Here is a 24,738-nt window from a genome sequence, read left to right on the forward strand (position 1 = left end):
CGGGTTGTGGGCTCCATCCCCAGCATGCAGGAGGCAGCCGATTGGTGATTCTCTCTCATCATCGATGTTTCTCTCTCTCTCTCTCTCTCTCTCTCTCTCTCTCTCTCTCTCTCTCTCTCTGTCTCTCTCTCTCTCTCTCTCTCTCTCTCTCGCTCTCTCTCGCTCTTCCTTACTCTCTGAAATCAGTAATACACACACACACACACACACACACACACACACACACATATATTTATATATAGGCAGCGGCCCCAGCTCCCCTTGGTGGGAATTTCCAGCCTGGCGAGGTGGTTGCATTCATTGGGTAGACACTGTCTGAGCCCGGCTGGGTCCAGGCCCCCTGCAAGGTGTCAAGGCCGCCAGCCGGGCAGGAAGTGGCTCAGACTTCCTCACCGTGGCCCTGGGGGACAAGCAGAGATGATGATGCTTCATTTAGTCCCGTGGTCGGCAAACCGCGGCTCGTGAGCCACCTGCGGCTCTTTGGCCCCTTGAGGGTGGCTCTTCCACAGCATACCACGGCCTGGGCGAGGCTGTTCTGAAGAAGTGGCGTTAGGAGAAGTTGAAGTTTAAAAAAAGTTGGCTCTCCAAAGAAATGTCAATTGCTGTTGATACTTGGCTCTGTGGACTGATGAGTTTGCTGACCCCTGGGCTGGTCCCCTGTCCAGGTGCTCCCTGTTCAGCTCTTCCAAATGCCTCCTCCTCTGCCGGGGGCTGGGCTGCACCGCCCTCCTCCCTGCCCCTTGCGGCTCCACTCTGCCCTCTGCGTGACCCACGCTCAGCTGGGTGTGGACATGCCTGTGAGCTCCGAGCTTGCACAATTTTGGGGGCACACCTGCTCGCTCCTCCTCCAGACTTAGAGAGGCGGGTGGCCCCCGGGGCCTGGAGGCAAGGTGGGGTGGGGTCGTGTTGTCAATCACTCCTTCCTGTTTCACCTTCTTAGGGCCTGTGCCCTCTTTGTCCCCACCCCCCCACCACCACCATCCCCATGGATATTCAGGATGGGTGGACAGGGCTCTCTGATATGATCCTTCCCATGGGGGATGAGGAGGGAGAGGAGCAAACAGAACATAAGACTCCTGAGGTCCAGGTGGTCCAGGCTGGCCCCAGCTGGCCCCTGCCCCCACCTCCTCGTGTTCTGACCTCCCCGTCCTGGCTCGCTATCCTGTGCACAGGCTGAGAGCGGCTTACTCAGAGGCGGCCGTCTTGGGACATGTACCTGAGGCACCGTCATGCCATCTCCTACCTTTCCCAAGTCTTTTCTTTGATAATTTTTTTTTTTGCAAATGTAATATATTAATAATACAATCAGCACATGATTTTTTTTTTAATTTTATTGATTTTTTCAGAGAGAAAGGGAGAGAGATAGAGAGCTAGAAACGTCGATGAGAGAGAAACATCGATCAGCTGCTTCTTGCACCCCCCCCACTGGGGATGTGCCCGCAACCAAGGTACGTGCCCTTGACCGGAATCGAACCCGGGACCCTTCAGTCTGCAGGCCAACGCTCTAGCCACTGAGCCAAATCGCTATCGGCGCAACAAGCCTTTTCTCTGCTCCTAACCCTGTATCCTCTCCCTGGTCCCTCTTTTTCTACTTTTTGAAAATATGTCTGTATTGATTTCAGAGAGGAAGGGAGAGGGAGAGAGAGAGAAACATCAATGAGGAGAGTGAATCACTCATCAGTTGGCTGCCTCCTGCAGGACCCCCGACTAGGGATGGAGCCCACATCCGGGCATGACCGGGAATCGAACCGTGACCTTTTGGTGGGTAGGTCGACAACCAATCCCTGAGCCACATTGGCCGGGCTCCTTGGTCACTCTTGAGCCACCGGGAGAAGGGAGAAGGCGGGTAACAGGTATAGAGCTTCGGGGGTCCCAGGCTTTATTTAGTTGTCCTGTACCCACCTGCATGGTAGGTGCAGTTACCCCCATTTTACAGATCAGACAGCTGAGGTTCAGAGATGGGACGTATTTTTGTCAAAGACATCTTGCTCCACCCGGTCTCCCTGGGACCTCTCAGGTCTGCACTTGTGGGTCCTCTGAGAAGCCCATCCTGATGGCGTCATGGGGTTTGGAGTGTGTGTGTGGGGGGGTGTTCTCTGGCGAGGGGGTCTCGGTGGGGACAGGAGACAGAGACCTAATTTTATCAGAATTTCTAAAAGGGGGGCCAAGTGGCTCTAGCCGGTGTCGCTCAGTGGGTAGAGCATCAGCCGGTGGACCCAAGTGTCCTGAGTTCGATTCCGGTCAAGGGCATGAACCTCAGTTGCAGGCTCTTGCCCGGCCCTGGCCCTGGTCAGGGCGCGTGCAGGAGGCAACCAATGGATGTGTTTCTCTCACATCGATGTTTCTCTCTGTCTTTCCCTCTCCCTTCCACTCTCTCTAAAAATCAACGGAAAAAATATCCTCAGGTGAGGATTAAACAAAAGAAACAGGGAGGGGGCAAATGAGCCAACTCGTCGCCTCTTTTTTGCTCCCCATCTTACTGCTTCTCCATTCTCTGAGACAGACGCTACCCGCAAGGCCCGGCAGGGGTCTTCAAACTACGGCCCCGCGGGCCACATGCGGCCCTCAGAGGAGTCTGATCCGGCCCGCCAGGTTTTTTGGGCAGTGAGCGCAGCCGAGGTGTTACAGTAGGAATTAGTAGTTCATATAGTCCGGCCCTCCAGCTCTCTGAGGGACCGTGATCTGGCCCCCACTTTAAAAAGTTTGAGGACCCCTGCGCAAGGGAGAGGAAACCCCCCAGGATGGCCCACTTAGGACTTAGGACTCTTGTCAGTCATTCATTCAATCAACAGATGTGTGCCAGGCGCTGCCCTTGGGTGTGGGGCGGGGGGAGGGGTTGGCGTTGTTCCGTCTTGCACAGGGGAGGGAACTGAGGCTCAGAGAAGTCGATTCCCGTTGCCATGGTCACCCAGCCAGAAAAGTTGGGCGCCAAGCCTTGAGCCACAGCTGCCTGCCATGAGAGCCCCATTCCTTCCATCACCTGTGAGATCTACCAAAAACAGCAAAGGTGCCAAGACCGGTGTGGCTCAGTGGATAGAGCGTCCGCCTGCGGACTGAAGGGTCCCGGGTTCGATTCCGGCCAAGGGCATGTACCTTGGTTGCGGGCACATCCCCAGTGGAGGGTGTGCAGGAGGCAGCTGGTCGATGTTTCCCTCGCATCGATGTTTCTGACTCTATCCCTCTCCATTCCTCTCTGTAAAAAAATCAATAAAATACATTTTTTTTTTTTTTTAAAAAAAGGCAGCAAAGGCACCCAGCCCAGCTTTGAATAATGGATAAGCTATGTGCTTCCCTCTGGCAAAGAGCTCTATGGAGGTCACACGCTGGTTGGGATACAGATCCGGCCAAGGCCCCCGATGGTGCTGCCCGGTCGGAAATAGGACCAGCCCAGCAGCCTTGGCCAGGGTCGAGGTGCATGGCGGGCGGATGCAAAACTCTCCGGTAGGCGTGGCATCCCGGGGGCAGCGGGCCAGGGCCAGCTGCAGATGTGTTTTGTTTGGCCTCCGAGTGTTTTTAGAAAAACTTGCGGCGGTCACCGATATTTAACACTCGGGAAGTTTTCTGTGAAAATCCAGGTGGTTGCCGAAACCGGTTTGGCTCAGCCGTAGAGCGTCGGTCTGCGGACTGAGAGGTCCCGGGTTCGATTCCGGTCAAGGGGCATGTACCTGGGTTGCGGGCACATCCCCAGTAGGGGGTGTGCAAGAGGCAGCTGATCGATGATTCTCTCTCATCGATGTTTCTAACTCTCTATCCCTCTCTCTTCCTCTCTGTAAAATATCAATAAAATATATTAAAAAAAGAAGAAGAAAAAAAAGAAAATCCAGGTGGTTAGTCCATCTAAAGGCCTGGCAAAGCTGGGCGCCCACCCCATTAGCAGCAAGCATGGAAGGAAGGCAGTTGAGGTGTGGGGGGCATGGCTGGGGCATGGCTGTTGGTGACTCTGTAGCCTGGGAGCAGGGCTGCAGGTATTGGGTCTTCCTGGCACAGAGAGGGCAGGCGCCTGTCCAGGGTTGCACAGCTGGTTGGTGATTCAAGTCAGGACTCGGGCATGAGCCTCCCAGTCCCTGTGGCCTCTCCTGCCTCCCTGCAGTGCCTTGAGCTGTCACACTCCCATCTGCACCCTGGGGCTCCAGCCAGGACAGCGTGATCGGTGTTTTGGGGGTGGGGGCGCAGAGTAGAGGCAGTGTGAGCGTGAGGCCTCAGGGTCTCCAGACTGCCCCCCCCCACTTTTAAAAAAGAGATCTTTTAATTGATTTCAGAAAGGAAGGGAGAAGAAAAGAGAGCTAGAAACATCCATGATGAGAGAGAATCATGGATCAGCTGCCTCCTGCATGCCCCCTACTGGGAATCAAGCCCACAACCCAGGCATGTATCCTTGACCGGAATCAAACCCGGTGCCCTTCAGTTCATAGGCCAGTGCTCTATCCACTGAGCCATACTGCTAGGGCCAGGATGCCTTCCTGGATCAGAGCATCCGGATTGGGACTTAGGACTCTTGTCAGTCATTCATTCAATCAACAGATGTTTATCAAATCGAATAACTCCTTGGAACTCACCTGGTCAAATGATACAAATATTTATCTTTATATATAAAAGCCTACAGTGACTGTTATGACAGAAAGACCACAAGGACCAGTCACTATGATACACACTGACCACCAGGGGGCAGACACTCAACGCAGGAGGTGCCTAAGCCCACAGGCCCCAATTGCTGATAGGGCCTGCTGGACAACATTCTAGTTCACATGTGTCAAACACAAGGCCTGTGGGCCAAATCCAGCCCGCCAGGCCTTGCAATGTGGCCCGCACCGCGCTGTCATCACTGCACTCCGCTGTCAGTTTATGACTGTTCAGTAAACCATTCGGCCCGCGATTTAGGCTGGATTTTAGATTTTGGCCCCTTCTCTGATTGAGTTCGACACCCCTATTCTAGTTCCTCCCCCGGCCAGCAGGTGCCAATTGCCTGATCGGAGCTACCCCCACCCCCACCCCCGGCTGGGTCGGGGAACTGGAGGTGGGTGACAGTAGACTAAGGGAAGGAGGAGGGGGTGAGGTGGGGAACCTGATCGGCCCTGATGGCCAGCCAGGCCTAGCCACCCCACCGGTGCACGAATTTCGCACACCAGGGCTCTAGTGGGCTATAAGTAGGAATAAGATAGTTGGGCCTCAAGGCGCAGTCAGCTTCGTGGAATAGCTAGAAAGTCCATCATCAGGGAGGGGTACAGGGTAAATGGGGGCGCAGAGAGGGGCCCTTGCCCAGCTGGGGACTCAGGAAGGCCTCATGGAGTAGAAGAAACTGAGTCTTGACCAATGAGTAGGAGTAGGTCATTCATGCCTGGCTAGTGTGGCTCAGCGGTTGAGCATCGACCTATGAACCAGGAGGTCACGGTTCAATTCCCATTCAGGGCACATGCCCAGGTTGTGGGCTCGATCCCCAGTGTGGGGCGTGCAGAAGGCAGCCGATCCTTGATCCTCTCTCATCATTGATGTTTCTCTCTCTCTCTCTCCCTCTCCCTTCCTCTCTGAAAACAGTAAAAGTATTTTTAAAAGAAAAAGGAAGGGCCTTCCAGGTGGGGGCGCTGCCTGAGCAAAGACCGAGAGAGGAAATTGGACCTTGGTGTCACTGAGTTGAAACGGGAGAGGGCCAAAACTGGTTTGGCTCAGAGCATCGGCCTGCAGACTGAAAGGTCCCGGGTTCGATTCCGGTCAAGGGCATGTACCTTGGTTGCAGTCACATCCCCAGAAGGGGGTGTGCAAGAGGCAGCTGGTCGATGTTTCTCTCTCATCAGTGTTTCTGGCTCTCTATCCCTCTCTCTTCCTCTCTGTAAAAAAAAATCAATAAAATATATTTTTTTAAAAAAAGAAAGAAAGAAAGCAAGAAACGGGAGGGGGACATACAAGGGCTGGTGAGTCAGGGGCTTGGACAGGGGGGCACGGTTGAGGGTTTACCCAGAAGCCCTCTCGGCAGAGCCGCGGGGCTGGGGGCAGAGCCAGCTGGGCGAGGCTGCTGCAGAGGTTGGGGTCGGAGTGGGGGTGCTGGCCGGGTTCGGCCCGTGGAGATTTGGGGCACAGTGATGAGAATACATTTGGCAAGCGCTGAGCAGGAAACACGGGCAGGATTTGATTGGGGACTGGATGTCCTTGGGTGGCAGGGAGGGAGGGAGGAAGGACAGACAGGGCAAGGTCTGCAGCTAGGTGTGTGGTGCCCGGAGACCCCAGGCCGTAGCGGGGGGCAGGAGGGAGGGACCCCCGCAGTGGCATGTCGGAGGAAGGACTTGATTGGATGAAGAGCCTTGGGAGTCGCCAGCGTCCGGGTCAGTGAAGCACTGGGCATGGGTGCGGGGACCCTGGGGCCAAGGGCAGGAGCCAGGGAACAAGGGCATTCAAGAGCGAACCCTGGAGCCCAGCCAGTGTGGCTCAGTGGTTTGAGTATCGAGCCAGGAACCAGGAGGCCACAGTTTGATTCCCAGTCAGGGGCACAGGCCCAGGTTGCAGGCTCCATCCCCAGGGTTGGGTGTGCAGGAGGCAGCCGATCCATGATTCTCTTTCATCATCGATGTCTCTCTCTTTTCCTTCTCCCTTTCCCTTCCTCCCTGGAATCAATAAAGAAAAATACTTTAGAAAAAAAAGCAAACCCTGGAGCCCTAACCGGTGTGGCTCAGTGGATAGAGCCTCGGCCTGTGGACTGAAGGGTCCCAGGTTCGATTCCAGTCAAGGGCGTGTACCTTGGTTGCGGGCACATCCCCAGTGGGGGGGGTGCAGGAGGAGGCAGCTGATGGATGTTTCTCTCTCATCGATGTTCCTAACTCTCTCTCCCTCTCCCTTCCTCTCTGTAAAAAATCAATAATATATATATATATTTTTAAAAAGCCAAAACCGGTTTGGCTCAGTGGATAGAGCGTCGGCCTGCGGACTGAAAGGTCCCGGGTTCGATTCCGGTCAAGGGCATGTGCCTTGGTTGCGGACACATCCCCAGTAGGGGGTGTGCAGGAGGCAGATGATGGATGTTTCTCTCTCATCGATGTTCCTAACTCTCTATCCCTCTCCCTTCCTCTCTGTAAAATATCAATATATATATATATATATATATATATATATATATATATATATATATATTAAAAAGCAAACCCTGGAGAGGCTGCAAGGTGGTTGGACCACAGCCCTGGACCCAGCAGCCCGGGTTCGAAGCCCGGCTCCCCCACTTTTCCAGCCGGGCAGCCGCGCACGTGACCTGCCTCGTGCCTGAGCCCTTGTCCTCTGAAAAATGCAGGTGGTGATGCCTGTGTCACGGCGACCTTGCCAGGACCTTGCCAGGCGCTGGTCACTCCGCGTGCTTAGGAAGTGCTGCCGCAGGGCCTTAGCTCTTGGCGGGAGGGAGGGTGGCCCAGGGGTGTGTGTGTGTCGGGGACAGGAAGTGACCTTGAGGCTGGTGTGGCAGACACCCAAGGACAGGGGGCCTCCACGGGGCCACGGCCACGTGCCACGTGCCACGGAGGCCGTGGCCCCGGGCGCCTGGGCTCTGGCCGTGGGTCCTGGCGTGTGTGGCGGGGCCGGTGGAGGCCTGGCTGCAGTGAGAGGGAGGACGGAGATGGAGATGGCGCCCGCTGGCTCTCCCTCCCTCTCTCTCTCTCTCTCTCTCTCTCTCTCTCTCTCTCTCTCTCTCTCTCTCTCTCGGAAGGGTTGTGGCTGAGAAAGCTGGGGAGGGAGGGAGGCTCGCATGTTTCTGGGGTAAATATTGCAGGGAGAACCCGCTTTCTGTGAGGCAGCGGTCAGTGGCGCAGAGCTCGGCTCTGCGGAGTCGGGGAGCCGTGGGAAGTGGAGCGTTTATGCCCGGGGGGCCCCCCAGTTTTCTTAGGGAAAGAGGAGACGTCAGGAGAGAGGGGTCATGAAGCTGTCAGCCCCCCCTCCCCCGAGGAGGGTCCTGGGTGGGCAGGTGGGAGAGCAGGCTCCTAGGTGATGGGGCTCATGACAAGTCGTGGGTGAGGATGCCCTGGCCAGATGGGCACAGGGAGGGCCGGGAAGGGGGCTGGGCCACCTGGGGGTGCTGGCAGGGCCTGCTTGGTGGGGGCAATAGCAGGGACCTTTTTTTTTCTTTTCTTTTTTAATACATTTTATTGATTTTTTTTACAGAGAGGAAGGGAGAGGGATAGAGAGTTAGGAACATCGATCAGCTGCCTCCTGCACACCCCCTACTGGGGATGTGCCCTCAACCAAGGTACATGCCCTCGACCGGAACCGAACCTGGGACCCTTGAGTCCGCAGGCCGACGCTCTATCCACTGAGCCACACCGGTTTCGGCAAGCAGGGACCTTTGTATATCTGCCCCGGAATGCTGGTTGCCGTGCGCTGGGATCCATGTCTTTTAGCCCAGCCCCCCAGCGCCCGCTTCCCTGTTGGGGACTCTGCCTGGCTCTGGTCTGGTGAGGGCAGACTGTGCCCACTGCCTCGGGCCCCGCAGGCTGCCCTGCCCAGCGCCGGGGCGGTGCAGCGGGCAGGACGTGTGTCTGGGTCGCGGGCTGCCTTCATCCGTTGCTGAGTCAGCACCCCCGCCCTGGCACGGCGGGTCCAAGAGTCCAGAGTGAGTCCTAGGGAGCAGGTGTGCCCGCTGAGCATCTGGGAGGCCCCCCCGGAAGGTTGTGGGGCCCAGGTTCCAGCTGAGGGAGAAGGGGCTGCCATCCCCTGCTGGGGACCCTTCCGGGCTCTGCCCGCCCTGGAGGCTGGTACCTGCCACCGGCCTCCTCCTGCCGGGGCCTGTGGAGGGCGGGATGCCAGGGCCAGGTCAGCCGGGAGGTGCCAGGAGCCACCGAGAGGAGAAAGGTGGGGTGGGGCTCTGAGTCACAGCCCTGCTGCTGGCCTGGGCAGGACCTCCCGGGGTGTGGGCAGTGCCCATCCTATTCCCAGCTCACTCCAGAGTCTCCCCACTTCCGGCTGAGTCACACAGGGGCAGGTGAGCCTCTGGATGAGGCTGGGGACTGAGCCATCTCCGCATCACTTCCTGCTGATACCGGTCCGGAGTCGGGGAGTGGGCCCCGCCGGTGTCTCTGACATGCCCTGCTTCCTGTCACCCCCATCCGGCCTCCCCCCGCCCCGGCTCCGGTCTGCAGGATGGACGCAAAGGTTTCGGCCTGGCCTTCTCGGTGCCGGACTGACCTGCTGGTAGCTAGCGGGTGAGGATGGCCCGGCAAGGCACCCGCCACCACACAAGGCTCAGTGGATAGAGCGTCAGCCTGGGGACTGAAAGGTCCCAGGTTCGATTCCGGTCAAGGGCATGGACCTTGGTTGTGGGCACATCCCCAGTGGGGGGTGTGCAGGAGGCAGCCAATCGATGATTCTCTCTCATCGATGTTTCTGATTCTCTATCCCTCTCTCTTCCTCTCTGTAAAAAATCAATAAAAATATTTTTAAGCCGAAACTGGTTTGGCTCAGTGGATAGAGCATCGGCCTGGGGACTGAAAGGTCCCGGGTTCGATTCCGGTCAAGGGCATGGACCTTGGTTGCGGGCACATCCCCAGTAGGGGGTGTGCAAGAGGCAGCTGATCGATGGCTCTCTCTCATCGATGTTTCTAACTCTCTATCCCTCTCTCTTCCTCTCTGTAAAAAAAAAACTCAATAAAATATATATTAAAAAAATATTTTTTTTAAAAACAACAACAACAAAAAACAGCGCAGCAGCTAAAGAGCTACCCCAAGATCTGCCAGCATGCCCGGGGAGCCGAGTGCCCGAGCACCCCATCCCTGTCACCTCTGCACAAACAGCACCCCGGAGCGAGCACACAAGCACAGACAAGCCCTGCGGTGGGGCTCAGGCAGACACACACACACGCGCGCACACACACACACACACACACACGGGCAAGCTCAGGCAGGGCCCACACAGACGTCTGGGCTGTGACTCTGGAGGGGACCCGGGCACTGGCCACTTGGGGGAGACCATCACTCAGACCATCACACGGAGCCAGGACCAGCTCACACGCACACACACGCACACACACGCACACACACACGTGAGGCTGGCATCTCTCGGCCTCGGAGCGGATGCCCTGAGACCGGCCTGGGCTCCGTGTGACCAGGTGCAGGCCTGGGTTGGCATCGCCGGGCGCCAGTGTTTTAATTATGCAGGAGGATGAGGGAGGCGCTGCTCCTCGCCTCCCTGCCCCCCACCCCCACCCCCACCCCCGCCCTGCTCCCCGGGGGTGCTCACCGGGCTGGATTTTCCTGCAGGGCCCTGGGCTTTTGTTTTTGATCCTCTCCAGCGAGCGCTGGTCGTGTGCCAGACGCCGCGCCAGCACAGGGCGGGTAGCGTGCACGCCGCCGCTGGGAGACAGCAGTCAGCAAACGGGGCTCATTACGTGTGTTGTTATTTACACACGTAATCTCGCCCCTTCTCATAACAAGCCCGTGAGGCGAGGTGCTATTACCCCCACTTTGCAGATAAGGAAAGTGAGGCTGGTAAGTGGCTTGTCCTGGCGGCCGAGGGCGCGTGCGTGCCAGGGGCGGGATTTGAACCCAGGTCTCTGCTCCTAGAGTCTGAACTCCTGATTTGTTATTTTATTTTTTTTTTTTTAAATATATATATATATTTTATTGCCAAAACTGGTTTGGCTCAGTGGATAGAGCCTCGGCCTGTGGACTGAAGGGCCCCGGGTTCTATTCCGGTCAAGGGCATGCACCTTGGTTGCGGGCACATCCCCAGTGGGGGGTGTGCAAGAGGCAGCTGACCGATGTCTCTCTCTCATCGATGTTTCTAGCTCTCTATCTCTCTCTCTTCCTCTGTAAAAAATCTATAAAATATATTTTAAAAAAATATATATTTTATTGATTTTTTACAGAGAGGAAGGGAGAAAGAGTTAGAAACATCAATGAGAGAGAAACATCGATCAGCTGCCTCCTGCACACCCCCCACTGAGGATGTGCCCGCAACCAACGTGCATGCCCTTGGCCGGAATCGAACCCGGGACCCTTCAGTCCGCAGGCCGACGCTCTATCTACTGAGCCAAACCAGCCAGGGCTGGTTTTTTTTTTTTGTTTTTTTTTTTGTATGTTATTTTTGTTTGTTTGTTTGTTTAATCCTCACCCAAGGATATTTTTCCATTGATTTTTAGGGAGAGTGGAAGAGAGAGGGAGAGACAGAGAGAAACACCGATGTGAGAGAAACACATCGATGGGTTGCCTCCTGCACGAGCCTGCGACCGAGGTCCGTGCCCTTGGCCCGGAATCGAACCCAGAACCCTTCGGTCCGTTCTATCCACTGAGCCAAACCGGCTAGGGCAGTTCCCGTGGTAGTTTGACCATGCCTTTCTTATGAAGCGTTGCTCTTTTTTCTGGGGCTTCTAAAAAAGCATCATTTCTCCCAGCTGCTGTGTTCTGCCCCGTGAAGGATGAGGATTGATGTTCACTTCCAGCCCCTTGTGCTGGGGACATGGAGGTTGTTTTGATTTTAAAATATATATCTAATTAACATTCTTTTCCGTTCACCTTCGTGCCTTTGTTTCTTGCATAATTTTTGCGAGGCAGGAACACCACTCCCTGTAAGCCTGATCCCTGGTCCTCGGTCCCTTGCTAACCCCTGCCTCGCTGGCCTGTGTTGGCTGTTCTAGAAGCGGGTTTTTTTGTTTGTTTGTTTTTTAAATATATTTTATTGATTTTTTTTACAGAGAGGAAGAGAGAGGGATAGAGAGTTAGAAACATCAGTGAGTGAGAGAGAAACATCGATCAGCTGCTGCCTCTTGCACACCCCCCACCGGGGATGTGCCCGCAACCAAAGTACATACATGCCCTTGACCGGAATCGAACCTGGGACCCTTCAATCCGCAGGCCGACGCTCTATCCACTGAGCCACACCGGTTTCGGCTAGAAACGGGGTTTTGTCGTAGAGGTGGCCCCCCTGCTAACGCCCACCTTCCTCTCCCCAGACTCTGAGGAGCGACCAGTCTTCAGATTCCAAGCCGAAAACGTCTCCAACTACACGGCCCTTCTGCTGAGCCGCGACGGCGGGACCCTGTACGTGGGGGCCCGGGAGGCCCTGTTTGCGCTCAACAGCAGCGCCAGCTTCCTGCCGGGCGGGGAGTACCAGGAGGTGAGAGACGACGCCCGCCCCCGGGGCTGGGCAAGCTGGGCAGAGGGTGGCAGTGGGGAAGGCGAACTGGGAGACTGACATCTCCTGGGTCCCGGGATGATGCGAACAGAGAGGGGGAAGGAGTTGGGTGGGGTGTGTGTGTGGGGGGGCGTGTTGGACCCTCCATCCCTCCATCCCTCCATGCACGCTTACCTGCTGCCTCATTCCCCAGCTGCTGTGGAGTGCAGATGCCGAGAGGAAGTACCAGTGCAGCTTCAAGGGCAAGGACCCACAGGTGAGCCGGCCCCTGACGGCGGCCTGGGCTGCAGGTGGGATAGAGGGCGGCTGTCCCGGACCCGGGGACGGAAGCAGGAGTGGGAGCAGGTGCAGCCGGCTGCGGTGGGCGGGCATAAACCTTCTGAGGTGGCCAGATCTGGCTCTTGAGTCTTGCACCGGTAGATTGGCCGCTCCGGGCCTTGGTGTTCCCATCTGTAAAATGGGTATAGTAGCCCCGGCCGGTGTGGCTCAGCGGTTGAGCACTAAACCCGGAAGTCGTGGTTTAATTCCTGGCCAGGGCGCATGCCTGGGTTGCAAGCTTGATCCCCCGGTGGTGGGGCGTGCGGGATATTTGCTTTCTGCAATCAATAAAAAAATATATTAAGAAATAAAAGTAAATAAAATGGGGTTTAGTGATGCCTGTCTCACGGTACCCACCATGAGTGAGGATCCAATAAGGCACCGGCACAAAGGAAGTGCCGGGTAGACGTGGGCTTCCGTCAGGAGCAGCTGCTGGGTGGGACAGCGGTCGGGTCCCTCTGCAGTTGGCGCCTCACGTGGCAGGTCTGACAGGTCCCGGTTTGGTTTTGGCCGGACCAGTGGGTGCGGGTCTCATCCAGTCCCTGGGGTTCTTCTGGAGGACTCCCTGTTATCCCCAGAGGCCGCTGGTCCTGAGTGAAGCAGGAGCAGCTAAGATGATGGCAAAAGAGGGCCGGGCTTGGCATCAAGACTCAAGTTCAAGTGCTGACATCCTGACTTCTCCCATTCAGCACATAGTATCTTTAAAAAAAAAAAAAGTTAGCTGAAACCAGTTTGGCTCAGTGGATAGTGCGTCGGCCTGTGGACTGAAGGATCCCAGGTTCGATTCCGGTCAAGGGCATGTACCTTGGTTGCGGGCACATCCCAGTAGGGGGTGTGCAAGAGGCAGCTGATTGGTGATTCTCTCTCATCGATGTTTCTAACTCTCTATCCCTCTCTCTTCCACTCTGTAAGAAATCAATAAATATATATATATATGTTATATATAATTGATTTTGGAGAGGGAGAGAGAAATACCAGTGATGAGAGAGAATCATTGATCGGCTCCCTGCACGCCCCCCACTGGGGATCCAGCCCACAACCTTGGGCATGCGCCCTTGACCAGGCCTCGATCGTAGGTCGATGCTCAAGCCACTGAGCCACACTGGCTGGGCCGCACTTGCTTTGTAAAGCCCAGGTGCTTTTAGACACTGGAGACTTCGTTGTGAAAGAGGAGAACAGCGAGCAAAAAAATCAGTCCGTTGGAAAGGTAGTCAGGTTACACGCGCCCTTCAGAAAGAGTGACATCCGAGCCGAGAGGAGAAGGCAGTGAGGGAGCTGACCTTGGGGTGCGCGGAGGAGGAACAGCGGGCCTGTGGGTTTGACCCTGGAGTGGCCCGGCCTGGCGTTTGTCAGGAGTGATGGGAGGACAGAGGGAGGGAAACCAGCGAGGGAGGGGAGGTGCTGGGGGGCCTGGACCAGGGAGGGAGACATGGTCAGACTCCCGGTGCATTGTGGGGGTCTCCTGATGGGGAATGCCGGGGTGCCAGGTGGGAATTTGAGGCTGGCTGGGAGGTTTGGGGCCTCGGCAGCCGAGAGGATGGAGTTGCCATGAATGAAAAGGAGAGACCTCGGAGGAGAAGCGTGTGGGGAGCTATCAGAGGGCGGATGGGAGACGGTATTAGATTAAAGTGACCAGATTTTAACATTGGTAAAGCGGGACAACCATTGATGGGGGTGGGGGTGGGGGGGGTGGGGATCTTGACTAAAAATTTGGTCTATATGGAGCAACAAAATTTTTCATAGAACGCAAAAATAGTATTGTAATATATTTTTTTAAAAATTTCAACCTGAGTACCATTTACAAATACAATAAATTAAAAAAAATTATGTATAGTATTATTTTATTCTTTGGCATATTTCCCATTTGAGTGAATTCTAACCACTGAAATCAACCATGCCAACTTGGATAAGCAGTTCTTGATAATCAGTTCTCAACCGTTATTTTGTTATGATTAAAGTTTAACGTTATAAATTATAAAATTAACAAAAATAATATAAAACTCATATCCTGGCTACATAGCCACATGGCCGCCGAACACCTATTCCCTTCCCGTTCTCCCGCTGTTCCCTAGTTTGTCGTGCATTCTTTCCAAAAACCGGGACTTTTTTAAAACGCTTCGCGGCGCGGGACACATTGTTAGAAATCGGGACTGTCCCGCCAAAAGCGGGACGTCTGGTTACCTTCTGTTAGACGCACTCTCGGTGGCTGCCCGTGAGTCTGGGGCCGGGCCTCAGGCCCAGGGTCTCCTGCTCTGGGCTGTGGCTTCCTTGCCCTGTGGCCTGGGAGGGACCATCCGTTTGCAGTGAGGACCTTCAGGGGCCAAGGCAGCCCAAGAGGGGGCACTTCCGTGCCAGACCCCAGCCGGAACTAAAGGCTGCTGACCACAGAGCTGGCTGAGCCCCGAGGTCCCACCTACACCCGTGTGTGGTCCCTGATTTGAGGCCTCATCCCCCGCCCCAGCCCTGGCCTTGGGTCTCAGGGGTGCCCCCTGGTGGCTGGCTTGAGCATGACATCCTGCCCGTCTCTCCCCAGCGTGACTGCCAGAACTATGTCAAGATCCTCCTGCCCCTCAACAGCAGCCACCTGTTCACCTGCGGCACCGGGGCCTTCAGCCCCCTCTGTGCCTACATCGTGAGTGCCCGTCCCCCTTCCCCCGCCTTGCAGGCCCCGAATCTCCCCGCTGACCCACAGCTCACACCCTGCCGAGTCCTTACAGCCCGCCTTGTACACCCTCCTCACCCCCTCACACCCATGTGTCTCTGCCCCCCCCCCCACCCCCCCCCCGCCATACACCTTAGCGGAGGCTCTGGCTTGGAGTACCAACCTGGAATCAGACATATCTGGGTTTACATCATGGCACTGCCCCTTCCTGGCTCATATATTTCTTCTTTTTTTTAAAAAAAAAAGGTATTTTACCGAAACCGGTGTGGCTCAGTGGGTACAGCATCGGCCTGCGGACTGAAAGGGCCCGGGTTCGATTCCGCATGTACCTTGGCTGTGGGCACATCCCCATTGGGAGGTGTGTAGGATACGGCTGATGGATGTTTCTCTCTCATCGATGTTTCTGACTCTCTATCCCTCTCTGTGAAAAATCAATTTAAAAAAATATTTTTTTAAAGTAGTATTTTTATTGATTTCAGAGAGGAAGGGAGAAGGAGAGAGAGAGAAATATCAGTGATGAGAGAGAATCATTGATCGGCTGCCTCCTGAACGCTCATTACTGGGGATTGAGCCCCGCAACCTGAGCACGTGCCCTTGACCAGAATTGAACCCGGGACCTTTTGGTCCACAGGCTGCCGCTCTATCCACTGAGCCACACCGGCTAGGGCTGGCTCACGTCTTTCTAAGCCTCGTCTCCCCTCTGCCACCTGGGACTTCTGGCGCCCACTGCAGGGCTCACAGCCAGATGATGCCGGCATTGTGCCCTGAGCACTAGGATGGGGAGGACAGTCTGCCTGACCTCTGCCCCCCCACCCCCTCCCCCTCCCCCTCCGAGTTGTCTTTCCCAGCATCCCCCGCCTTTCCTGCAGAGCACACCCCTGCCCTGGTGTGCCCCTGACCTCCTCCCCCCGCCTGCCCCCCCCCCCCCCAGAGTGTGGAGAACTTCACGCTGGCACAGGATGAGGCGGGGAAAGTGCTCCTGGAAGATGGCAAGGGCCGTTGCCCCTTTGACCCCAATTTCAAGTCCACGGCCCTCATGGTTGGTGAGTACGGGGGGGCCGGATGGCCTTGGGGAGGCTCCGTGGCTTGTGTGTGTGTGTGTGTGTGTGTGTGTGTGTGTGTGATGTGCATGTGTGACCCTGAGCTGCCCTGGGGTTCCTGCTCCCTCCTCTGTGCACCTGAGGGAAGTGGGCGGGACCAGGGTCATTGCAGGCCTATGGTGGGGTTAGGGGGGAAGGTCCCACCAAGAGGCTGTTGCCATGGCAATGTGTTCTTGGCAGATGGCGAGCTCTACACCGGGACCGTGGGCAACTTCCAGGGGAACGACCCCGCCATCTCCCGGAGCCACAGCCGCCGCCCCATCAAGACCGAAGGCTCCCTCAACTGGCTGCAAGGTGCAGACCCCCCGCACCGCCCACCCGAGGGCAGGCCCAGGGGCCCTGGGAAGGGCACTCCCCGTCCTCCTCTCCCTCCTCCCTCCCCCCCCCCCCCCCCGTTCTCCCCCCAGGCCTGAGCACAGAGCCTCGCCTGTCCTGTCCGGGACGCCCGGGCTGACTCTGTGCTCCCTGCCGGCCCCCGCAGACCCGGCGTTCGTGGCCTCGGCCTACATTCCCGAGAGCGTGGGCAGCGCGCAGGGGGACGACGACAAGATCTACTTCTTCTTCAGCGAGACCGGCCAGGAGTTCGAGTTTTTCGAGAACACCATCGTGTCCCGCATCGCCCGCATCTGCAAGGTGAGGGGGGCCGCCCAGAGTCCCCCCAAGGCTCCACCGGTCTGGGGTCAGGAAGCGCCGGGAGGTCCTGCTTCGGTGACCTCTCTCTTTTTTTTTTAATTAAATATATTTTATTGATTTTGTACAGAGAGGAAGGGAGAGAGATAGAGAGTTAGAAACATCGATAAGAGAGAGTCATCGATCAGCTGCCTCTTGCACAACCCCCACTGGGGATGTGCCCGCAACCAAGGCACATGCCCTTGACCGGAATCGAACCCGGGTCCCTTGAGTCCCCAAGCCGACGCTCTATCCACTGAGCCAAACCGGTTTCTGCCGGTGACCTTCTCTTAACTTCCCGGGAGAACGGCTTAGCTCACGGGCCTTTAAATCAAAATACCTCTTACTGTATTATATATATATATATATATATATATATATATATATATATATATATATATATATATATATATATATTTGATTTTTACAGAGAGGAAGGGAGAGGGATAGAGAGTTAGAAACATACCAATGATGAGGCCAAAACCGGTTTGCTCAGTGGATAGAACGTTGGCCTGCGGACTGAAAGGTCCCAGGTTCAATTCCGGTCAAGGACATGTACCTTGGTTGTGGGCACATCCCCAGTGAGGGGCGTGCAGGAGGCAGCTGGTCGATGTTTCTCTCTCATGGGTGTTTCTAGCTCTCTATCCCTCTCCCTTCCTCTCTGTAAAAAAAAAAATCAATAAAAATATATTTAAAAAAAAAAAGAAACATCCATGAGAGAGAAACATCGATCAGCTGCCTCCCGCACACCCCCTACTGGGGATGTGCCCGCAACCAAGGCACACGCCCTTGACCGGAATCGAACCCGGGACCCTTCAGTCCCGCAGGCCGACGCGCTATCCACTGAGCCAAACTGGCTAGGGCTATTTATTCTTTTTGTTTGTTTCTTTACAGAGAGAAAAGGAGAGGGATGGAGAGCTAGAAACACTGGTGAGAGAGAAACATCCATCCGCTGCCTCCTGCACGCCCCCTACTGGGGATGTGATGGGCGTGGGCGTTCTTGATTTTCAACGGAGCTCCGGCCTGGCTGTAGCTTGCCCCCCCCCCCCCCCCCCCCCCCCCCCCCGTCCCAGCTATAGTTGGGGAGGGGGCAGCGAGGAGCACCCAGCCCCTGACCTACGACCTCCGTGCCTGAGCGGCCTCTCTCCCTCCCTCCCGCAGGGCGACGAGGGCGGCGGGCGGATCCTGCAGCAGCGCTGGACGTCCTTCCTGAAGGCCCAGCTGCTGTGCCTGCGGCCCGGCGACGGCTTCCCCTTCAACGTGCTGCAGGACGTCTTCACGCTGAGCCCCGGCCCCGAGGACTGGCGGGACACCCTCTTCTACGGGGTCTTCACGTCCCAGTGGTAGGGCCCGGGGCCCGGCTGGGGGTGGGTGGGTTAGGGCGAGGGGTGGTGGTGGGGTGGTGGTGGGGAGCCCGCCTCATCCTGAGCCCCGGCGTTCGCAGGCACCGAGGGACCACGGAGGGCTCCGCCGTGTGCGTCTTCAGCATGAGGGACGTGCAGAGGGCCTTCGACGGCTTCTACAAGGCGGTGAACCGAGAGACGCTGCAGTGGTACACCGTGGCCTACGAGGTGCCCACGCCCCGGCCCGGCTCGGTGAGGCCTGCTCCCTGCGCTGGGCGGGGATCCTGGCGGGGACGGGGCCTCTCCCAGCCTGGGGTCACTGGGCTCCTCCGAGTCCGTCACGTCTGTTTTCTCACCTTGAAAGTGGGGACAGCCAAAACCAGTGGCTCAGTGGTAGAGCGTCGGTCTGCGGACTGAAAGGTCCCAGGTTCAATTCCGGTCAAGGGCATGTACGTTGGTTGCGGGCACATCCCTTATAGGGGGTGTGCAAGAGGCAACTGATCAATGTTTCTCTCTCATCGACGTTTCTAGCTCTCTATCTCTCTCCCTTCCTCTCTGTAAAAAAAATCAATAAAATATATTTTTTTTAAAAAAGAAAAAAAAGTGAGGACAGCTGAAACTGGTTTGGCTCAGTGGGTAGAGCGTCGGCCTGCGGACTGAAGGGTCCCGGGTTCGATTCCGGTCAAGGGCATGTACCTTGGTTGCGGGCACATCCCCAGTGGGGGGTGTGCAAGAGGCAGCTGATCCATGATTCTCTCTCATCGATCTTTCTAACTCTCTATCCCTCTCTTTTTCTCTCTGTCAAAAATCAATAAAATATATTTAAAAAGAAAAAATGAAAAAAAAAAAAGAAAGTAGGGACAGAAGCCCAGGCCTGCTTGTCCCACCTGGTTAGATGTGACCGTGACTGTGGGATGCCTTCCAAGCTGGGGGGGTGGGGCGGGAGGGCAGCAGGGGTGTCCCCGTCAGGGCACTCACAGTACCTTTGTCCTTGTGTGCTCACGGGGCCTCCCCCTGGGCTGTGAGCGCCTTATTTATCTGAGTAATATTTATCTGAGAAAGTTTTCTTCTTTTTAAAAATATATTTTTATTGATTTCAAACGGAGAGGGAGAGAGAGAGAAACATCACTGATGAGAGAGAATCCTGGATCTGCCGTCTCCTGCACGCCCCACACTGGGGATCAAGCCTTCAACCTGGGCGTGTGCCCTGACCGGGAATCGAACCGTGACCTCCTGGTTCTTAGGTTGACGCTCGACCACTGAGCCACGCTGGCCGGGCTGGAGTTCTTTCTCCTTTCCTTCCCGCCCGAGGGGCTGCCCCAGAGCAGCCCTGAGCCAGGCCATGGGCGTGTGGAACACATTTCAGCGTTGCCCTTCTGTGTGCTTTATTTTTATTTATTTTTTTTTCCCTACCGGGTGCTTATCTCCAGCCCTTGAGCCTCATCTGTGGAGGGTCACTCCTGGGTACCAAGTCCTCGTTAGGGCTCTTACAGAGAGAATGAGGCACTAACTGGGGGCGCCACGGGGACCCCTGGCCAGCCAGATGATGCTCACAGAGCAGGTGGTGCGGTGCTGCTGCTCGAGGCCTGGGGGCGGGGCTGGGAGCATCAGAGCAGGGACCCTGGCCAGCGGGGCCCTTGGGTGGTGCCCACAGCCTGGGCTCTGCCCTGCGGCCCCCTCAGACCTGCCACGGGCTCCGAGGGTGGACGGCAGGATCTGGCCTCACGCCCCCACCACCTTCTCCCTTCAGTGCATCACCAACAGCACCCGGGAGAGGCGGATCCACTCGTCCCTGCAGCTCCCGGACCGCGTGCTCAACTTCCTCAAGGACCACTTCCTGATGGACGGGCAGGTCCGCAGCCGTCTGCTGTTGCTGCAGCCGCAGGCCCGCTACCAGCGCGTGGCCGTGCACCGCGTGGCCGGCCTGCACCGCACCTACGACGTCCTCTTCCTGGGCACCAGTGAGTGTCTGCGGCCGGGCAGGCCGGGGGCCGGGGGGTGGCCGAGGGGCGTGGGGCGTGGGCACAGGCTCCGCCCGGGGCCTGAGCACTGTCCTTGCTGCAGAGGACGGCCGGCTGCACAAGGCGGTGGACGTGGGCTCCGGCCTGCACGTCATCGAGGAACTCCAGATCTTCCCGGCCGGGCAGCCCGTGCAGAACCTGCTCCTGGACCCCCACCGGGTAAGCGGGTGGCAGAGGCAGAGGCAGAGGCGTGTGGGGTGCTCCTGTGTGGGTAAGCTCTTAGAAAGTTAGTGTCCGAGCCCTAGCCTGTTTGGCTCAGTGGATAGAGCATCGGCCTGCAGACTGAAGGGGGCCCGGGTGCGATTCCGGTCAAGGGCACGTACTTCGGTTGCAGGCTCCTCCCGGGCTCAGGCCCCTCAGGTCCGGGTGCGTGCAGGAGGCAGCCAGTCGATGCGTCTCTCACATCGATGTTTCTCTCTGTCTCTTCCCCTTCCCACTCTCTCTAAAAGTCAATAGAAAAAATATCCATGGGTGAGAATTTAAAAATAAATTTTTTAAAAAGGAGGGGGTGAGGGGCGCCAAACCAGTTTGGCTCGGTGGATAGAGCATCGGTCTGCGGACTGGAGGGTCCCAGGTTCAATTCCGGTCAAGGGCATGGACCTTGGTTGCGGGCACATCCCCGGTGGGAGGTGTGCAGGAGGCAGCTGATCGATGTTTCTAACTATCTCTCTCCCTTCCTCTCTGTAGAAAAAAATCAATAAAATGTACTTTTAATATATTTTATTGATTTTGTACAGAGAAGAAGGAAGAGAGATAGAAAGCTAGAAACATCAATGAGAGAGTCATCGATCAGCTGCCTCTTGCACACCCCCTACTGGGGATATGCCCGCAACCAAGGTACATGCCCTTGACCGGAATCGAACCCGGGTCCCTTCAGTCCCCAAGCCGATGCTCTATCCATTGAGCCAAACCGGTCTCGGCTAAAATGTATTTTTAAAAAGTGGGAGCCTGGGAGGAGGCCCTGGGAAAGGGGCTCTGGGGTGGCCCTGGCTCTGATCCCCATGTCTGGGCAGGGCCTGGTGTACGCAGCCTCCCACTCCGGGGTAGTCCAGGTGCCCGTGGCCAACTGCGACCTGTACCGGAGCTGCGGGGACTGCCTCCTCGCCCGGGACCCCTACTGCGCCTGGAGCAGCAACCGGTGCCGTCCTGTCAGCCTCTTCCACCAGCAGCTGGCCTCCAGGTGAGAGTCCAGCAGGCCTTCCCACGTCCATCCCTGTGTGCGGCCTGGGGGCGCCTTCCCCCGCCCCTCTGAGACCCCCTCCGCGCAGCTTCATTGGCATCCACTGTCCTGGTGTAATTGTTATTTTTTAAAAACTAAAGGCCCGAGCCGAAACCGGTTTGACTCAGTGGATAGAGCACATGTGTCAAACACAAGGCCCATGGGCCAAATCCAGCCCGCCAGGCCTTGCAATGTGGCCCGCACCGCGCTGTCATCACTGCACTCCGCTGTCAGTTTATGACATTGTCAGTTTATGACTGTTCAGTAAACCATTCGGCCCGCGATTTAGGCTGGATTTTAGATTTTGGCCCCTTCTCTGATTGAGTTCGACACCCCTAGAATAGAGCATCGGCCTGCAGACTGAGGGGTCCCCGGTTCGATTCCGGTCGAGGGCATGTACCTTGGTTGCGGGCACGTCCCGGGTGGGGGTGTGCAGGAGGCAGCTGGTCGATGTTTCTCTCTCATCGATGTTTCTAGCTCTCCATCCCTCTACCTTCCTCTCTGTAAAATATCAACAAAATTTATTTTTTTTTTAAAAAGAGACACACACGAAGCTTATACATACAGAGCCAGGTGTCCTTCCTGTTTCTTAGGGAGTATTACAGAACCTTTTATTGGAAATAAATACTGGGGAACGGGGGAGGTGCTGGCCTGCCTTTCTCCCCTGCTCTGGGCCTGGTGGTCCCTGAGCTCTCGGCCCTTGCCTCCAGGGCTGCCCCTGGGGATCGGGGTGCAGACGCACGGGGCACCCTGGCCTATCAGACTCTCTCTGGTCCTCAGGCGGTGGGTCCAGGACATCGAAGGGGGTAACGCCAGGGAACTCTGCAACGCTTCCTTCGTCAAGCCCCGGTTGGCTGCTCCAGCAGGTAACGTGCCCGTCGGGGGATGGAGGGAGGCAGGGGCCCCGTGGCTTAGAAGGCTCCTGAGTCCAGGCCCCGACCGCCATAAATGCCCTCCCGTCCTCGACCCTCCAGCCTGGGAAGTGCAGGTTCCAGTCCCCGGAGTCCCTCAGGCGTTGCCACTGTGTGACAGCATGATGGGCACTGCCCAAGCGGGAGGCGGGTGAGCTGGGGCTGCGGTGCCCGCCAAGCCCCCCCCCCTCCACCCCCTCCTTGGCCTCATGCCCGCGCCTCCCCTGCCCGCAGGCGAGAAGCCGTGCGAGCCAGTCCCGCTGGAGCCCAACACGGTGAACACCCTGGCCTGCCCGCTGCTCTCCAACCTGGCGACGCGGCGCTGGCTGCGCGACGGGCTGCCCGTCAACGGCTCAGCCTCCTGCCGGGTGCTGCCCACGGGCGACCTGCTGCTGGTGGGCGGCCAGCAGGGGCTGGGCGTGTTCCAGTGCTGGTCGCTGGAGGGGGGCTTCCAGCAGCTGGTGGCCAGCTACTGCCCGGCGGTGCTGGACACGGCGGCGGAGCGGCAGGGGCGAGGGCCCGTCGTCATCAACACGTCGCGGGTGAGCGCGCCCGTGGCCCATGGCAAGGCGGGCCGGAGCGCGGGCCCGTCCTACTGGACCGAGTTCCTGGTGATGACCGTGCTGTTCGCGCTGGTCGTTCTGCTGGTGATCCTGTTCTTCCTCTACCGGCACCGCGACGGCATGAAGCTGTTCCTGAAGCAGGGGGAGCGCGCCAGCATGCACCCCAAGACCCACCCGGTGGCAGCGCCCCCCGAGACCCGGCCGCTCAACAGCGTCGGCCCGCCGAGCATCCTGCCGGACCACCGTGGCTACCAGGCCCTGTCGGACAACTCGCCGGGGCCGCAGGCCTTCACCGAGTCCGAGAAGAGGCCGCTGAGCATCCACGACAGCTTCGTGGAGGTGTCCCCGGTGTGCCCCCGGCCCCGGGTCCGCCTGGGCTCCGAGATCCGCGACTCGGTGGTGTGACAGCCGACCTGCAGAGGGTCGTGGATGCTCAGAGGGGCCGGCCGGACTTCGGCTCTTGGCGGTGCCCGGCGCTGTGCCCAGCCCTCCGGAGCAGGGGGGCGCCAGCTGGCCGGCGGCCCTTGGAGGAGTGAGGCCCCTCCAGCCCAGATGCCATGATCCCGGGAAGATGTGCGGGCACCTGCCTCAGTGGGCAGAGCAGTGCTCCTTACGTAAGCTGAGCCTTTTGTGTAAAAAAGAAAAAAAAAAAAAACCCCACTGAGAATGTGAAATGACAATGAGACAGCACAAGGCCGCGGGCAGCACGGCCGCTCCAGCGCGCAGCCCCCCCCCAGCCTCGGGGTCTTTGGAAAGCATCCGCCGTGGTGGGTGCAGACAGAGGTGGGAACCTCGGGCCTCATGCCGCTGCCACGGGCAGCGAGGCGCTGCTGGGCCAGGGGCCGGCTCAGGCTCCGTGGCTCCTGCTTGGCCATGGGCTAGGCGGTTAGGGCCACCATCCCGTCACCTCAGGGACCGAGGGCTACTCCGGCCCTCACGGGGCCCTGGGCACCGGCCATCTCTGGACCTTTCCGGCCTGCATCAGGCCGTGGCCACGGGACAGCAGGCATCGTGAGCTCAGGAGTTACGACAACGACGACGTTCACCTTCCCCTCGGAATTCTAGGAAGAGACTGTGGTTGGCTGCCTTCCTCTGTCCAGACTCAAATCCGAGTGTCCACCCCAACCTCTCCCTCGTCCCGTATCCCCCTCCAGCCCTCCTTCACTCCCACACTTTACCTGCCTCCGATCTAAGGGATTTGACACTGCCCAGCACAAGGGCCTGACTTTATGTGGGTTTTATATATTTTTTTTAAGTCAGATGCACTTTACATTTGTTTTTTTGTATTTTAAATAAAACCTAAGGATCTGAAATTGAATCGCGGCCCTTCCTCTTAAAGGACTGTTGACCTAAGCCATGGCTCAGTGTGGGTGTGGCTCAGTGGATAGGGCGTCAGCCTGGAGACCAAAGGGTCCCGGGTTCAGTTCGGGTCAGGGGTCGGGGCACAGGGAACAGGGTTTTTTATTTCACTCTTAAAATTCTTATTATTTTAAAAATGCTCATACAGTAAATTCTTTTTTTAAAAAAAGGTGTAAATGTATATATTTTTAAAAATGATTACAAAGAGGAAGGGAGAGAGAGAAACATCAATGATGAGAGAGACTCATGGATCGGCTGCCTCCTGCACGCCCCACACTGGGGATCCAGCCCACAACCCAGCATGTGCCTTGACCGACAATCAAACCGTGACCTCCTGGCCGAAGCCAGTGTGGCTCAGTGGATAGAGCATCGGCCTGTGGACTAAAGGGTCCCAGGTTCGATTCTGGTCAAGGGCATGTACATTGGTTATGGGCACATCCCTGGTGGGGGGTGTGCAGGAGGCAGCTGGTCAATGTTTC

General features: G+C 57.1%; 1 protein-coding gene across 1 annotated transcript in view; it reads left to right on the forward strand.

The window, feature by feature from the left end:
* SEMA4B (semaphorin 4B) overlaps window positions 1-24,218 on the forward strand; it is a gene marked incomplete at its 5' end in the record, with an annotated part of 44,849 nt that extends 20,631 nt beyond the window's left edge. The window contains 13 exon segments of the mRNA XM_084869061.1: window positions 11,913-12,076; window positions 12,288-12,350; window positions 14,946-15,044; window positions 16,006-16,117; window positions 16,355-16,468; window positions 16,656-16,807; window positions 18,005-18,186; window positions 18,288-18,438; window positions 19,937-20,147; window positions 20,251-20,366; window positions 21,221-21,387; window positions 22,207-22,292; window positions 22,572-24,218. Coding sequence (XP_084725187.1) covers window positions 11,913-12,076; window positions 12,288-12,350; window positions 14,946-15,044; window positions 16,006-16,117; window positions 16,355-16,468; window positions 16,656-16,807; window positions 18,005-18,186; window positions 18,288-18,438; window positions 19,937-20,147; window positions 20,251-20,366; window positions 21,221-21,387; window positions 22,207-22,292; window positions 22,572-23,305 — 2,351 coding nt within the window. The 3' untranslated portion in view covers window positions 23,306-24,218.
* Between the last annotated feature and the right edge of the window lie 520 nt (window positions 24,219-24,738).

Source organism: Pipistrellus hanaki (assembly GCF_964339955.1).
Source record: "Pipistrellus hanaki genome assembly, chromosome: 21".
NCBI lineage: Eukaryota > Metazoa > Chordata > Mammalia > Chiroptera > Vespertilionidae > Pipistrellus > Pipistrellus hanaki.